The 18,749-nt window shown below is 41.3% G+C and overlaps 1 protein-coding gene across 1 annotated transcript in view; it reads left to right on the top strand.

The window, feature by feature from the left end:
• Positions 1-18,749, top strand: part of LOC143902485 (uncharacterized) — a 60,078-nt gene that overhangs the window by 34,483 nt on the left and 6,846 nt on the right. The window contains exon 2 of the mRNA XM_077415444.1: positions 9,393-9,535. Coding sequence (XP_077271570.1) covers positions 9,393-9,535 — 143 coding nt within the window. The remainder of the gene's footprint in view (positions 1-9,392; positions 9,536-18,749) is intronic.

Here is an 18,749-nt window from a genome sequence, read left to right as displayed (position 1 = left end):
TGTACAGCTCCCGAGCCCTTCGACGCTGTAATTTCTTTCGGGATAATTTCTGCCGTCGTTTTCATTCGCCCCTGCCTTCGTCGTTTCCGGATTTATTTATCGAAAATCTCGCACGTTTTCTTCGTAACCCATGTGCCTCAAGAAAGAACGGCGTCCGTCATGGTGAGATATTTGTATATCGTTGAGTTTGATGTTTGAAAAATTTACACAAGAAAGGGAATTTAATTTTTCTTTCAAGAAAGTTTGTTAATAAATCCGCCGAATTCAGGAATATTACACACAGGAACAAAAATATCACTTAAATAAAAAGGCAACAAAGTACGCGAGTATGATTTCTGTGTTTGCATGCAACAGCGAGATTTCGCGCGTTGCGCGCCTCTCTCCGTCTTTCTCGCGTCGCGTTCGATTCTTGTGCGCGTGGGACGGGTATGCAAGTGCATCTGGTATATAACGAAGGTCGCTCGTACACTAGCTTGTCTACCGGCTGATGATACCCCCGTCGAATGATGCGCACCTACCTGCTTCTCGTACGCCGAATACCATTCCCGATACCCCTCGGGCGTCGCAGCCCGAGATCAGGCCCCGGTAGCCGCGCGCTTCTAATATATTATTTTCTCTCGCTCTCTCGAGATACCTGCCCTCCCGGTCGGTGGTACTTATCGAATTTTGTAATATTAATTATTCCCAATTTTCTTATTTAATTCGTGGGCGAGCCGTGCCATTAGTGTAGTGGAATGGTGCCCGAAGCTAAAAATTTCAACGGCTACAACATTCAAACTTGTTTTTATTGTTGTCCTTTAAATATAGCCCGTGAAAGTACAATTATTCGCATCGTGGTCTCTCGTCCAATTATCTCGCAAAAGTGCACATAAATATCGGACATCAAGGACAGAAATTTACAAGATTATATTTGCACTTTGTCATTTATCAATGTCATATATATATATATATACATACATACATACATATTACTCTGTTCTTCATCGTTCGATTTTATTTTAGATAGCGTTTATACTTGATTATAAGTCCTTAATTTGGTTAAATTTATTATTTGGACAAATAAGAAGATTAATGATTTTCGAGATCTTAACCAGAGCAGAGCTGCAGGTTCGCATATATCAATAATGCAATAAATATCACATAGAAAGACAATTTTTCCCGAGCGTAAAAGACAAGCAGGTATGTCTCTTTGTCCCGATTACGAAAGAAGGCCGGTCTTGGCTATGATTTTCACATTTTTCGAGCGAGTAATAGATTCATAAGACAACCCTCCTTACGTAGTCCACTTTTCCTTCCGTTCGACCCGCTTGACATTATTTATGATCCCGATATAATCGAGAACTATATCGAATATACAGCGTAAATAGCGTATTTTCATTGCGCATATAATTCATAAGAGAAATCGCCACCTGCTTCGTGTACCGTACCGCGCCGTTATTGCGTTTAATAACTTTTACAGTGCGCACCCGACATTTTGCCGTCGCGAACGGCGCCTATAAAACGGTACGGTAATAGTAATATTAATCGATTATTGCGCGCTAAATGATAGTTCGCGCACTGTGACGTTGAAAAAGAGGGATATAATAATCACGCGCGCACGCGGCATAAAGAAAAATCGGTATTGTGCAGGTAACAATCATTCATGACACCGTTCTGGCGCCGTGTTCGCAGCCTGTTCGCTTGAGTGGCGAATCAATCATATCGTTATTGTGTTATCTTTCCGCGTGACGATTGCGCGCGCGCACGCTAGAGAGATACGGGCCAGTGATCTCGATAGCGAAACGGAGGCAACAATTTTCGAACCGATCTTTTCATCACGTAGCATTATATATACAATCGTGACGTGAACGAATACTCCTTTTTCAACGGTATCCTTCTGATAAATCGACAGTTCCCATTTTTTATTCACCTTATTACTAATTCAAGATGCGAATTCGAAAGTGGCTAAAAGCTTCAACATAAAAATAACCATTACGTTTTCTTAATTTGATTTCTCCGTCCTCCGTCATTGAAGTACATGTTTGTGAGCGTTTTCGGGTACTCCGCAGAAATGCGTGGCTAATGTGGTACAGGAAAATATCACAATGGCGACGAAATAAAATTGGACATCGCACGCGATCAATGCCAAATGCATCGAAGAAGCGGACCAACGAAAGAACGCTTATTTGCATATTCAACACCCAGTCGTGTTACGACAATAAAATGTCGCTAAACACGTGTTCCGCGGTACGATACGGCGTGTCCCCCGACGCCCCGGTACCATCGGGACGTTCTTTCGATACGGGTCGTGCTTCTTCGCGAACAGGCGGTAACACACGCCACCGACCATAATCGCAAATTACCCGGGTACGCTGAGCGCGTGTGTACGCACTCGCGATTACACGTTTCTTCGTTTACTCGATACGGAAGTGTCGCAAATTGACTCACTCGAAAGGTCTCGCGTGAAAGTTTTATATAGTTTGACAGCGAAATGACGAATAGATATACGCGAAAGTTCCTATTTACATACGTGGCGAGCGACACGCTCGCAGTACCTTTTACCACAATCTTTCGATCCGCGATCATGAGTTCGTTCATTTCTATATTAGACTTATTAACACGTTGACTATCATAATAGTCATCCGTCTTCCGCCTGCAGATTTTCAGTTGACGCTCTGGTAATCGTTGGTAATCGGCGTTATTAAAAAAATTTTTAAACACTTATGAAAAGATGCTATTTAATATAAAAATTTTAATGACATAAATGACTAGATAACAATGAAATATACACAATTTAATACACTACCTATGAGAATATATTCTCATTTAATCAATAATTTTATCATTATATGCTTATAATAATAATAAAAATTCTACTCGCTGAGCAAATAACGTGTTAATAGGTATATAAAACTATATAACTAATGCTCACTAATACTTTTCCTGCATCAATTAACGCCTTATATGTACATGTATAAAGCTGAATTAATGCTTCGAATATTGACTTTAAAGATGACTAACGACCAACGGTTCATTATCGTTCCTCGATAAGCCGCACAAAGGACGCGAATTGTGCCGTACCGCTGGCAAGACCCGCGAGCAATTCGCGCCAGCTATGCTCGCGCTTGCCGAGCGTGCGTGGGCGCGAGCGATTGTCTGGCGTGTCTCCTTTTTGCGCCTAGATTGCTTGCGGCAAAAATGAAAATAGCTCGGCTATATGCGCTCGCGGCTAAGCCTTACCTCGCGGGCCGCGTACGTTACTTACGTGGGCCCGGCCGCGCGCGAAAGGGCGGACAGCCGCGTGTACAAAGGTGTCCGTATGCGTGCGCGCGTGTGCACGTCAAACCGCGTCGCTTAATTCTACTACCGTATACGTATACCGCTGCCGTATCACACGACGCGCGGATACATGCACGCGCACGAGACGGCTTTATGCGTCGCCGGTTTTGTTTCGTACGTCAAATGTCATGCAGACACCGGCCGCTCAATGCGCTTGGAGGTGTCGTAATTTCAATTAAAATCAGATCGAAGCGTGAAAAAACCTTTTTAGCGCGAGATCGATAAGCATCGATCGGTTCTATCAGCTGTCAGTCTGAACAGGTGGTTATGAGGTCATTTCAATTTTCAATAAAGCTACTGTTTTTCCTTTACGTCTATCTCTCGCTGCGATCTTGCGAGAAAATATGACTTTGTACGAGGTGCACGAGTTATAAATGTTCTTATCGATAAAAATGCACCTGCTATCTTGGTATATTTGTTTTACAAAAAATATTAATTTATAAGCCACGGATATTGCCAAGTTTTTTTCGGACGATCGAGGTATCGCGAACTCTCGAGACGGCGAATGATAGATTTTGCCGCACCCTGCTGTACATGTCGAGATTATGTATATTGTCACGCTGATTGGCGTCGCGTAGTTATGTCGAGTTTATACGTCTCTCGCATAATAGACACGACACTACCGATGTCAAAGAGAGTCGATAGTCGTCGACTCCCCTCGCAGCGGAACGCTGCCGTGTGCCACGCGTGGCACGGATTCAACGGGAAACCGGGCCCCGGGCACCGCTAGTATTTTGAAACCGGTCCCCGCGAGAGGTCCGGAATGACACCTACGCTTTTACGCACGGCTGGCGAAATCGATCGAGCCGCGACGAATTTCGCTGACATACCGATTTCCAATCGGCACGAGCGGCGAATTTCTCAATAGGCATGCAATAATTTTGCTGCGCCTGATAAGAAGCGAATAAAAATCTGTGAGAGGTAGAAATCACTCAATTTTTATTCAAAAACTAAATTAGATATTTTGTTGCAAATTTATAAGATTACTTGATCATCTATATCGAAACAGTTCGATTAAAATACATATAGCTTCTAGCGCAGAATTATCAGACATTAGACTGGATCGGATTAAATTGCGAGACATCAGTTCTCGCGACTCCGGTTTACAACGCTGCATCAACTTCAAAGGAGATCCACCTTGGTGTCGAGAGACGAGACGCGATTTTCAATGTATATAACTTTTGTTCGAAAGCTTAATTACTTTGTCACGTATCCGAGCACGTATATAAGTGTCTCATCTCGCGATCATGGGGCCGAGACCAAAGGATGAAGTGTGGAAGACCGCGTTTCGTGGGAATCGATTCAACGGCGATACGATCGCCGTCGTCGTTAATTCCCATCAGGAGCATCGCGACTGTGATACTAATCCGGCAGTCGGCCCGGTCCCGAGGCGAGGAGAAGGACACTGTCCGTGCTGTGCCGGTTCCATGCGCGTTTTCTTATTTCAAATGGGGCGCAAAAACGTTTTAATCTGACGCAAGAATGGGTGCCGTGACGGCTCCTTCGTTAGGTTGCACCCACGAAGAGGAACGTAACTGATACTCGCCCGCATATAATCGGATAAATCCTCGACTCGATGTCGACTCCGCGTCATCTCGCCATTTCTCCGTGTCTGTAACTGATCTCTCGCTGTCGTCACTGATCTCGTATCGGGCTAAAAAGAAAAAAAATGTAATAAATCGAAAAAGCCGCCGAAGCCTTAACTTTCTAAGAAATTATTCGTTCTTTTTGAAAGAACGCTGATGTCTGTTAAGATACAAACTACATATATTAATATTTAGAAACTAACACAAGTATACATAATGTATTCTAAATGTTCCAGTTTTTAGGCTTACAAGTTAAAAATTGCATAATGATACTTATTAATTGACTTACTTATTCCATCTTAGAACAGAGAGACTGTAATTCTTTGGGCGCTTCCAGCTCGTAAGGATAAAACGCTTTACGCGCCTTTCGCGTATTATCATAAGAATCACGCGTTTAAGCGATCTCGCGCATTATCGTAAAAGATACGCGTGGGAAGGCATAAAGAATAGCGATAAGGCTTCGCCTCGGCTTCGCACGATTCAATTGAATTGCGGTAGCTGCTGCTACACAGGGGCCATTGTGCGCCCTCCGCATTCAAATGAAATTGTAACGAATGTAGTAAGTTGGAGGAAGCAAACAGCGCTGATTTTTTTTCTATATTCAGACGCCGCGCGATAGCCGCTTTCTCTCGTTTTCTTTTCCATTCCTCTTCTTTCTTCGAGTTTGTGGCAGTTATAAAGTATTGTGCCATTTTACAAGCACGCGGACGGACGGACGGCTTCCCTTTATCCTATTCAACTCGCATTATCTCTAGATTGGAATTCACGAATTTTAGGGGAGATCCTCCTTTCTGGGTATCAGAGAGAAGTTCAAGACGCGCGCGCGCGTCCTCTGAATGGTCGAGTCAGCTGTCCGCTATGGTATTTTTGACGTCGCCGACTGTTGGGCCGAGCAACGTCTCTCGGTCGAACGCTACGGCCAGGGATTACAGCTTTTCACCTCCGCCTTAAACGGGATAATTAACCGTCTCTGCTCGCTTAACGGTAAAGCACGATATTTCAGGTTGAGCGCGGCGGCGGCGGTACCGGGCACCGGTCATATATTGTATCCGAAGGCAGAGTGCAACCTCTCGCGCGCGCGTAAGCCGCCCCTACGGCTCTGCCCCGCGCATTACGCACCTTGTAATTTCGTCCAATTAAAAGCGGTCGATAGTGATAGTCGAGAGGATGCGGCGCTCAACCTTAGAGAGACTGCGGGCGCATTCCTATTAGCGCACCCACAGAAAAGACTTCTAAGATACAATGCTGCTCGCAATGCTGTTACTCTTCAATCTATCATAAAATAGGATCGAAATAGGGCCAATTATATTTAGTATTGAAAGAAGAATATTTTAATCTTAAATATAGAGGAATTCTTAAATCTAGAATAAAATAATCTTGATGCTATCCCTCTAATTTTCTCAGAAAGATTTAGATAGCAATTTGTAATAATCTCATAATATTCTTGATTCAACTATAGACGGATCTGAAGGAAATCTTATTCTATACTCTTGCGGAAAAAAATTTGTACACTGAGAAAATGTTCTGGATTTTATTAAATATTAGTTTGCGTACAATTGTGACTTTATTTATTAAAATGAAGAAAATTTTTCTTTTTATTATTAGTATATTTTTTCTCAGTAAATACACATATACTAATAAAAATGGAAATTTTCTTTATTTTAATAAATGGAGTTACATCAGTTGTATGCAAATTAAAATATTTACTAAAATCCAGAACATTTTTTCCTTACAATTAGTGTAGATTGTCAGGAATCTTATGTTATTATTCCAAGATTTTTTTTGCGATAAAGTAAAAAGTAAAGGTTTTTGAAACACAGATATTATGAGCGAAAACAGATATTATTTGATAAACTTGTATTCATAATAAATCAGATCCACCAGGCAATAATTAGATCCACCATATAGGCACGAACACGTTACTTGCGTATGGCTGAGAGAGCGAGACGTCTGTGTCGTAGCATAGATATTAATTAAGGCAAAGAAAAACGTAAAACGAAAAAGGTTGTTGTACAATAGCCTTTCATGACTTACGTTTTACTCTGCCTTACTTTATATCCACGACTACGACGTTGATGTAAATACTTACGCTTCGTTTTCGGTCAACGGTAGCACACATCGGTTTCGCGCTAAATATTGTGGCGCTAACACGGCTAACATCGCGTGAAGATTTAGTCTAAACGCAAGAATATATAAGCTTAAATTTATATATTTACTGATTTACAGTACTATTTACTGATTCAGATTTAGAGAGTATAACTTCCGTTTAATAAATGCGCTTTTTCCTAAATTTCGGGTGAATCAATTACATATAACGGCAATATCAGACTGCAACGCAAGATGATACAAACAAAACGGCCTACTGCATCCTAAATTTATCAGTACTAGACATCACAGACGCGCGCTCTTCGCGCGCGCTATTTAGCTTTAATATTACACACAACTGTCAAAATATGCTATGACAGCCGCTCACGAAGTTAGCGCAGCAACAGAATCAATCAGCATCGCGGAAAAGAGCCAACAAAGCAATTCGAGACTTTCAAGAAGACTTCGAGAGATGCGAGTATCGATTTAACATGCTTTTTTTTAGAAAGGAAAATTCTTATTATACGTTATTGACAACCAACTTGAAAGAGGACGCAGCGGAACTCAATTGTTTTAGAACTGATCGTACAAAAGACCGAATTTATTTCGCGATAACGTTTATTCAGATGTAAACCTGCTTTCAAGTCAACGAACGTCTATCACATATTATTTTCTCATCAACCTGCTGTTTTTAATTAAGGATGTAAGTAGTTAGAAATATGGATTTCTTTACAACATGAAAGTCAATCCAATATTTATAATCCAGTTTTGAGGAGTCGAGACCATCGATTCTACATTTTTGCACCGATATGAAAAAATTATCGTAATTTCGACGATGCAATATTCACTGTATAATGGAGGCTTTTTGAGGATCGACGATGACCCGCAGGATGATTCGTCTTCCTTATCTGCATGGGCTGGATCTGTGCCGCGTGCGGCCAATAAAAAAAAAATGAGCCGTTAAACGAGATCACGACGGTGTATATGGAATTTAAACGATCTCATAAATTATTATAAATAAGGATTACGAGAGTGATTCCTAGTCCGACAACAAGCTACGAAAATTATCCGCCCGATGCATGTAAGCCGGCGCACCTGCTCTTTCTCTCCTTGCACGCACCGTCTCGCCGCGCCGTCGCGCGCGATAAGGGGAATCCAATTTAAACGACACTTTCGTAATTTTATATGGAGCGAACAAGCAATAAAATTCATTTTCGCAGAAGCACGGCCGAACGGCTGCGCGCGCCCTATAGTTAGCCAGATGAAATCATCAAATTTGAAAGTTATATGATAATTTTAATCGCAGACAGGTTCATTGACGTTCCCGGCAGTAATAATAATAATAATAATGTAGCGAATAATAAGATAATGACGTGCAGCGGTGCCGTATCGGGGAATAATGTTCACGTACGTTAGTACTCACATATGACCTATCATCGCAAAGATCTATCGAGTGCCAGCCACGTATTTTTGTCCCAAATTATTTCTACATGTAAAACAACATGTATACGTTGTTATATGTATACAAAACATGTATACGTTGTTATATTTTATTAGAAAGCAGAAATCAATGTACTGGCATGGACTCAAGCGTTTAAATTTTATAATACAGACGTAAATGAATTGCGCCGTAAAAATAACCGGCGGACTGCGCTCGTGCATATAAATATCTGAATTTATGTGCACGCCGTTAAAAGCGTTATGTAGACAAGTGTATATTTGCGCTGCACGGCATGGTAAATCGTCAAACAATAGATTTGTCCTGGGTGCAATTAACATTTCTGCTAAGTTTCGTATCTCGCGAAGCGGGAAGGGGCTCAAAGCGAGCTCGTGCTCACGCCGGCCTTAGCGCTCATTAATAACGCGATTATTAGGCGCGGCGCCAATTTACGCTATTCAGATTTTAACCCAATTGGCATCGGACAATCGGCCGCGCCACGAGCCATTTTACCTTCCTATGAGATTTATCTTCTTCTTTCTTGCGATGCACCGCGTGGCGATGCTACCTCTATAATTCTTCCTTTCTGTTTTCGTTTGCGTAGCTCGTGCTCGTCGAATAAATTTTTACCCGTCACCGACAGCCTCGGCGTGCTACGCCTACGCGTCCATCGAGATACGAGAATAATACGCCCGGAAAATAATACTCGCACTTCGAGGACATATATAGAAGAGACTTGCGCCGAAAATGTCTCTTTTGCAAAATAATTCGATTCTTATTCGATCTCATCACTGATTTCTTTCTCTTTCTCATATTATTTTTATTTTTATTTTACATCAAATGTCTCTCCAATAACTTTTGAAAGTTTTTGATTCAAACATGTATATTGACTTAAATATATCGTTATTCGTAGTTTTGTTAATAGAATTATCTTTTCTATTCATTAATCGTGCCTATGTTTCCAGGTGGGGAGCTAGGAGCACAGGCGAAAGCAGCATTCCGGAAAAGAGCTCGCTTGCTCGCGCACAGCACGTTTGCGTGGGTGGAAGGTCGAAACAGGATTCACGGATCAATGTGTTTTTGTCGACGGAGGCGAAAGGCAGGACGTGTAAGAACTTTTGACATGAATCGCTCTTGGGAACTTCCATTAAACGTAATTGGATCGCGGCCAATTTCTGGCCGGCTCGTCATCGATGGGCGAAAGGTCGCCAGAAATCGAGAGCGACGCGCGATTCTTATGCCGCGGGCGAGCACCGATCGCGCTCGTTGATGGCAGGACGTCTCGCGAGGAAAGAAAATCGGGACGAGCGATTTGCCGGAGAACAGAAGAGAAAGGATATCGATATAGTCGCGGAAGCGGGCAGCGTCCGCTCGAGATCGATATCGAGAGCTTCGCGAATTAAATTGCGATGTGTGCCGGCGCGCTTCCGGTTTAACGAAGATTCTATCGCGAAGTTGCGATCGCCAGCAGCTATCCTCTCGCTATCCTGTCGATACAACGCGTATATTCTTTTTTCTTCGCGCGTGATTTCTAATAAGATTAAAGAGCCGGTTGTGCCGGCGCGCGCAAGCCGGCACTGTAACAAATAGATCGTAGCGTTTGCAATAATAACGATCGCAACTAGGCCGCGGCCTAGGCGTGTAAAGCTAAGCCGTTTTGAAATACCGAACAGCCGGATAATTGCAGCGACAGGTGGCGTTGGATTGAGATCAGAATTTTTATTAATGAAATTTGCAAGCGCGGATGCTTAATGCCCGGCTCGGGTAACTCACATTGGCGTATTATCGAGCGGATAATCATCACCGATTCTGTCTGCGGCCTCTTTCTTATTTTTCATAATATATGTAAGAAAAGAAAGTTTTTCTACTCTCTTGAACGATATATTTTTCTAAAATTTATTTAATTCTCTCTCTCTCTTTATCTCTCTCTCTCTCTTTCTTTTCATTATATGCCACTTATCCTTTCAGTTGTTATTCTTTCTGCATTTGTATTAAGTCTAATCTCCGATTATATATGGATTAACGTCAGTATCGGTTAATAAGCACACCAGCAGAGATGTATTAAGGCAGTAAAAATCACGGCGCGGTTCTTTTTCTGCGGATCACATTGACACTTTGTTTCCAGTTGCCGTTATCATAAATTTATCAGGATCCCGCAACTCGGCAGGGTATGCGTTTCCAGTCACATCGTCCGTCTAATAATCGACCGCGGCGATCAAGCTATACGAACCGTACGCAACGCGCCTCGCACTACCGCGAACTCAACGTTCGGGATTTACATACAATCGCACGACTTAACGCAGCGCGTTTTGCGCGTTTTCGACGCTCTCTTCTTAGACGCTGCGTTTGTATCACTGTTCGATTTCCTGAAGCCGGTGACGTTTATTACATTGACTCTACGCACGATTCAGCGACTAAACTTTTTCATCACGGATCCTCTACAGAAAAGCCTGAATTATACGTGTAAAAACATTCGAAAATTGCACGTTTACACAAATAAGAAAGAAATATGATTTTATATTATTTTTTAGAGGCAAGTTTTATTTGAACAATCATAAATTTTCAAAGAAAAAAAAAGGAAAATTAATGAAAATGTAAATTAATTAATATGATGTAAATAGATATATATATATATGTTTTGATATATATATATAGAATTAAAAAATATATAAAAAATAAAACGAAAACACCCCTTCGACCGCGTTCGAAGGTCTGTCGATAGTTAGTATAGATGGCTATCGGAATTATGGCTCCAAATTGAGCGTTATATGCACATTATAATATATCGACCGGGGTATACTTTTTTTCAGGATCAGGCCGACGAATAATCCGCGTTAGTAATGCGCCCTGGCGAAGTTCACGTTCAGAGGACCGTTACGCGAAGAAACAGCTATAAATCTGCTGGATCGACATTGATTGCGTCCATAAATCGATCGACTTATTAAATCAATTAAATCGATTTATTAATTTTGACGCAGAAATCGCGGGACCGGTCGCCATCTCGCCAAGGTGATTGATTTATCGGCCTTAATCAATTTCCATGCCGAAAGTTTCGCATGAATAAGTAATTTCTCTCCCTGCGTGGTCCTCGGCTATTAGCAAGTCGTCCGAATATTACGGATATTATCCGGACGACTTTCGGCGTCGTGACGCAGCGCGCTCCATTTTTCAAAATGACCAGAATTTCTCGAGAGGAGGAAGGATCGTTACGTTAACCTTTACGGAAGAGACACGGTTTCGTAATGGGGTACCGCGAAAGCTGATATAAAAGGTAAATGATAAATGAGACAAATTTAAAAAGCTGTTTAAAGATCCGCTGCGCAAAGAGACGTTGCGCTCTCAATACAAGCAATATCCGGAAAATAAAATAATGCATTGATGCTATGTCTGCAGATCATTCGGTACACGTGTTATTAATCATTTACGCACAGTTTTTTTTACAAACATCCCATTTCCTGTTATAGTTTGATGGATTCTAATGTTAGATAGGTGGTTTAGAGCCATTACTTATCCTTCGATTTTATCTGTCCGTGACTCCCGGTCGTTGTTTAGACACGTTATACTTATACAGCGATCTTAGTCACGATGATCTGTTATCGTCGCGAGATAACAACATATTGTGTAATACACAGCGGTACCGATCGCTCCTGTCGGTCGCTACTGGAAGGTCGGCAATACGTGTCGATGACTATCTGAATGACACTCGACTGTCTTCGAGTGCTCCAATTTGTTTACAGACGCGCGCGAGTATTACCTTGATAGACCTCCTGTCGAGATCGACCATTTTAAGTAGCATTCAGAACTCTTAAATCGCGTTGAAATTATGGTGAGAATAGAGATCCGTATTTGATGTCTTTCCTGAAAGCTTTGTGCAGTTTAAATTAGATTTTGAAAGATTAACATCTAGTTTTTTTTTTTTTTACTAGCTAATGATACTTTTGTGAAATGTGATCGATTACATATTGACTCATCAGAAAGATTAATATTGTAACAATATCATCGAACGATTATAGGTATTATTAGTATAATTATATGAGACGCTCGGTGAATACGAACCCGTGATTAAAAATGAGCCGTGACGATGTTTTTACAAGCACTTTTTATCGAGGATTTTCTCTGATATGGAAGATTCTGAGCTATGAACATCATGCCTTTTGAATTAACGATCGCTGTGAGCGCACCTTTAATTGTCGGACCCTGCCAACTCCGCGGGATGCCATGCCTCGAGTCAAGCATTCCTGACACCCTGAAGTGACTGTCGGAACCAGAAATGGAAGGCGAAAGAAGGAGAAGCAGAAAGAGACTAAGAGTTAAACCAAGAGATCGAGAAAATATCTAGAGTTCCGTGGCAATAAAAAGACACTCTCATCATCTTCGCTCATTATTTGCGTCCGACGATTATCCAGAATCAACAATCACGTAACAACGCCTTCGTCGGAGTCTTTAGGCTCGCCAATTGGTGTCCTCACTTGGTGCTAAAATAACTGCCTCACGGCGATTCAGTAATCTAATAGTTTTTATCTAGAGCACTACGTGTGATTTCTGCTTTATTTATCTTGTTTATCACAGAGAGAGAGAAAGAGAGAGAAGGAGGAGAAAGTATTGTACTAGTAAATTAGCGTGATTTCGCTGCTATTAAAAATATTTTTCGTGACGAGGATGGATTTCACACGAGAATGCAATGCGGAAATTTCAGGAGGGATCTCCGTCCCGATCTCCCCACTTTACGTCGCTTTGGTCACCGTGCTCGTTGACTCTCTTAGTAACCCCATAATGCACCGGCATTGCGACGCCGAAATGGCATTAAGAAATAACGGCGCCTCAGTCTCCTCGTACATACCACACGCGACCGTTCAAGAGTGTGCCTAGCGCCTTCTTGAAATACTTAGTCTTTGACGCCACACATAGAACTCCAACTGATCACCTGATATTTTACCAAAAGAATTCTGTAAGTTTGTATAAAATTTTGTACTACTTTTAAAAAGTGAGAGTCATCTTTGGAATTTATTTCGAAACATGCCAGTCAAGAATTGGATTTTAATATAATATGTAATTGAAATAGTTTTGTGAGTATTTATCTCAGGAGTTTCAACACAGACATGAGATTCTCTTTAGAAATTCTTTTTGTGTAAAAAGGGTTACTATGTTAACTGCACAAGAACGGTCGTGGATAATATAATAGCGGATTGTTATACCGTTGTAGTCCCGTACGTTGTCGTAAATACGCGTGTAGTAAAGCATGAAAGCTAATCCGCGCAGTTTTCCAGCGGCGTCGATTAGCCGTTAGTCAGGGAAGAATTACGGGAGGGAGAGACGGAAGAAATCGCGCGAACAGAATCAACGACGTGCGAGTACGCGCCAAAAGTCGTCTACGACGGCGTCTCGGGCGTATACTGTTGGTCGGCGGTCGAGGAAATAAGAGTGCATCTGCCGCAATCCCTGACGGAAATAGTAGCCAGACTACAGACGGAGTCTCGTTGCACGATATTTTAAGTGATATCAAGTTATTAATACCACGCGGTAGGTATCCCGCGCCTAAATATACATTTTTGGCGCGAGCCCAAGTCATCCCCGGCTGGTTTTAATCGCGGGGGGATAATGTTTTACTCGATAATTGGAAACTGTTGGTTTCTCGCGTGGTCTCTCCCTCGGTACATCGGTACTTGATAACTTTTTAATTGGGTCTTATCGATGTTTACAATACGTCTCACATCTGCTATACTGTATGCCGTCTCGATATTCCTCGAGGAAAATAGCGAAGTATCCAGATACTTTAACGAATCTTTAAAGTTTGATCGTTCCTTCAGCATTCTTTCATGGTTTTTTAAATTCTTTTTTCGTCTTGTGTCAGGCAAGACATCACTCCTCTGATTTGATAATATTCGGTATTGTTATGATATAGTTCCAAAAAAAAGAAGGAAATTATTTACATTTTTTAAATATTATATTTATACATATACATCATACTTTACACAGTTGCTTTACGCAATTATTAAGCGATTGATATTTATTGGAATGATCAATCCCTCGCGATTAAATGAGAGACGACGGTTGCGTCCCGCGGGAAGGAGGAGGTCAATGGTCTATCAAAAGACGGTCGAAGAACCCTCTCGCGACAGCTTTAATGGTGGGAGGGTTGGTAGTTAGTAGCTGAAGAAGCATCTGTTAGCGCCAAGCATTCACATGTAAATCAAGCACCACTAAGAGAAATAAACAATTGGAAACAAGCGTGCGAGACGAGCCTGACGTACGGGAAGATGCGCAAGCAAGTTTCTGCTTGAAGAAAAAAAAAGGACGAGACGAGAAAGATTCGACGTCGAGTACGAGAAGGGTGCGTATGAATTAAAATCGTTGCTCGCAGCACCATTGTCACTCGATCTGTCCGTGAAAGTCACCGTAATATTATCTAAGATTCCGCGCTCCACTTTGTGAAAAGCAAAGCCTCCTGCATTCAGTGCCCGGACATGGGCACTTTCCGAGTAACGTTATAAATGTATTATTATACACGCATCAATGTTGGTGAAGTTGAATGGCTTCCAATTCGGCTCTTGGATCCTTTTCAACGTGACATTATATATTATGAAACTTATTACAAAGATACGTGAAAGAATCTCTACCTCAGAATTTGGAAATATTCTTCTTTTTTTACGTAAGATTTAAGTTTAAAGCTTCTCCTTAGCATTTTAATAGTCCGTACTTTTTTATATATGACTTCAGTAAATCAGTAATCAAAATATCCGCATTTTATTGCGCCAAAAACAATCTCGGTAGCTTAATAATCGCGTCACGTAGGAAATAGCGGTCAAGGAAAAAGATTAAACGCCCGCCCGAAATCGGACTATAATTACCCGAAGAGTAAGGTCATCGCATTACATCGCCTCTCTACGCTGCGCGTACGTATATTGAGGTTCGGTGAACCCACACGCTATCAATCTTGAGACGTAATCGTCGACGTTTCATTAGAGCGGCACAATGTAGGCGCGCGAACAATTTCCGTTCGCGTTCCTCTCGGACGTATGTATATACAAATATCGCTGTAACGGAGCGGCGGACGTTGGGACGTTAATTCGCATCTTCCTAATTTCGAGTTCTCATTATTAATTCTCCCCGCGTTTCCAAATAAAGCGCAGCATGTCGTCTGCGTCTCTCTCGTATGGTTCGGCGGTAATTTCGTATTTTCTCTCATTAAATCGACGTCATTATTGGTAGCTCGCGCGCGCGCGAGAACGAGCACTTTTGAAGGCCGAAAGAGCCAGTAATTGCAGGTGTAATACGTCCTTCGTTACGGACGATTTATTCGTTTCTGTTAGTCGCACGCAGAGGTCCGATCGCGATCTGTACAAATATTTCAGGATCTCGCCCGGTCTTCGTTTCAGCTTGCGTTTCCGCCTTTTTCTTGTTTCTTACACTTCGATACTGGGGCGCATCGCAGATATATGTTGACGTATGATAATAGCCAAGCAGCAGCAGCAGCAGCTGGTTTTAACACTGTACGTCTTGTCGACTGCATTCTGATAACAGTAAATCCTTGTCAACTCTCTTTCTTTCTCTTTTTCTACACGCCTTATGTTTTTGTATAAAATAAGAACATATTCCTTTGCTTCAACATCTTTCGAAGTAATTTCAATAAAATGTTAAAAGTATATATCTCTCTCGTGACTTGTACAAATAATTTTATACACATCCCGGTCATTATATAAAAAGTAAAGTAACGCTTTCTCTCTTGTGTATTTTAAGTATGCTAATTACAGCTCTGGTCGTATTCTACCGCCAAACGCGCGGCGCTTGAAAATTCACGATAACCGATAACGATAGTAGCGCCGACCTTGGCGAAGTGAGCGAGGGTAGCAATTTCGTCGCGACTTAATAAAATATCAAGCACAACTCTCGTTTCTCTCTCGACGAATCCTTTTCATCTAAACGAGCGGGTACGGGGATTAAAGTGAGTTCATTGAGAATTTCTGAATCACGTTTGCCCCATTCCCGAGGGGCACACTCGTGCCCGCCAATTACGAGAGAAGCTGCTTCCCTCTACGGTTCTTCCCGTACTCCAGCCTCGCCTCCTGCTTGCAACCGCGAAGGTCACGATATGCGCTCGACCGCAGTTACCGGCCTCGGGGAAACAACGAGAACGAGAGGAGGCGACGGTGGGAGGCATCTGGGCACCTGGCCTTTAACCCAAACTCCTTCATACCGCGAGATCCGCGATCCTATATTGCTTTCCTTTTTATTTGTCTTGTGAGGTCATCGATTATGGTAATCGAGAGTTGACTGTGAAATTGTTGTGATATATATGTATCAAAAAATCAATTATATGTGTTGAAAAAGATTTCAAATTTATAGGAAAGTGAGTATAATCCTATTCGTGCGATTTTAATTGTTTAATTAAAGTTACTTTTTTCATTAATTCAAACTTATTTTTTTTAACACATATATTATGCCGTAAAATACTACAGAATATAACTCTGAAAATCTATTAGAGATGCGCGAATTTAATAGAAACTTTTATCTCGGGATTTGAATCTTTTTGAATTTAAAGCCGAGTCCGAGTAATATTATCTGATAGAAATCGATGAAACCGAATATGAATCAAAATAGTAGATATGAATGAAAGATATCATGTGGTGTAACGCCAGCGTTATCAATCGCGTGTAAATCGCTTTCGTTCATTTTTATCTTTTAACGATAATAATATGAATCCTGTATTCCGATCTTGAAAATTTATCTCTAGCAAACAGCATAATTTTAATTTTTGTTGCAAGTTGTCTTTAATTAAATAAATAATTTACACGACAATCTTTTAATGAATTATTCTTGAAAAACAAGTAGTAATTTATCGAGAATTTCTAAGAAGCTAGCGTAAAACTTGGCATAAATATCGGTATGAATATAAATATCATTTATACGCGGTGAAGAGAGTGAAGTAGCGGTGGAGAATGACGTTGACCTAATTTCAGATTAGTAACTGTCGCACATGAAGATAGACCGCACATGTTTCATTTTTGATTTGTGTCATAGCACCACGAAGACAAGTTGTCCAAGCATCTCAGCCTTTCCCCATCATATTATCTTAATTAGACCAGCGTAAACATAATAAATTGGATGAATGTTACTGCGTATTGACAAAATGATAATTACAAATCCAATATATTAATTTTGATTGAACGATTAGATTCAAATCCACTATAAATTTAAAATCTTTTTAACGCAATATATACAGGATTTTAATATTATAATATTATCATACATACATATAATGATTATTACATTTCGATGATTTATTATATCTCTAGATCTTTTCCATTCTTTGAAGTATTAACATATTTATATAATATTACAAATTTTTCTATATTAAAATCTCCATCAGATATATATGGTATAATGAAATAAAAACCAAGAATGAATTATAACAAAACTGTATATATAAATGCTGAAAATCGATAGAACAAAAGCGTGGAAAATTTGATTGTTAAAGAAGAAATCTGTCTGAGAGAATCTATTCCGATAAATCTATGAATCTAAAAGGAAATGTTGAAGAAACGCATCTACGTGCTCGTGTCCATTCTCACGGACAACTTTCTTATAAATAATATGTTTGTGTGTGCACGCGCACGTCCGTGCATGTATGTGTTTGATCGATAAAAAAAATCAATCTTCCTGTAGAAAGTCGCCGTAAATACTCATTTTCACGGTCGAGGGAAATCGTGGGTGTACGGAGGAGACGAGCGATAGGGAAGATAGAGGTGGAGGCGAGTATGCGCGCCCTTGCCCGTTACGAGAGAACGTGCGCCGGCTTTCGTGCCTCGCCGAGATAAGTGGTGTATGATTTGGCGATGATTGATGGGGTCATAGGTCAAAGTGATCAGCGGCGCTCCGGGCACCTCGGCTCACCTGACTCGGCGCGAACCTGAAAGTCTGGAATACCGGGGGCCCTCCCGGCCCTCCCCGCGTGTAATACGCCTTCGCTTACATCCTCCTTCGCTGTTCCCCTTGCGGTTTTTGCTCTCTCTTTCTCTTTCTCTTTTTATCCTTTTTTTGTTCGTTGGTGCCACATGCGAGTGCTCATCGCGCTTGATATCGCGGTGCACCGTCGTTCTCGTCGGCACCTTCGGACGGGCCTCAAGCGACGTAACGATTTAAGACTTTGATGCGTGTTTGGATGATGTTTCATTCGCTGCAAAACGACATGCCGCCGGCTTGGATTGAAAGAAAATTATCGCCGCGCTTTATAAATGCCGCGAAGGAAATGTACTGTGTCCAAAGAACATTTTTTGATCACTGACTTTGTCTTATCATCTTATTTGAAAAAATTTTATGAATCT

This window comes from Temnothorax americanus, unplaced genomic scaffold (assembly GCF_048541705.1).
Source record: "Temnothorax americanus isolate GAGA-0224 unplaced genomic scaffold, ASM4854170v1 Scaffold4, whole genome shotgun sequence".
NCBI classification, from domain to species: Eukaryota; Metazoa; Arthropoda; class Insecta; order Hymenoptera; family Formicidae; genus Temnothorax; species Temnothorax americanus.
The sequence above is the reverse complement of the archived record's forward strand: the minus strand, read 5'-3'. Positions and strand labels throughout refer to the sequence as shown.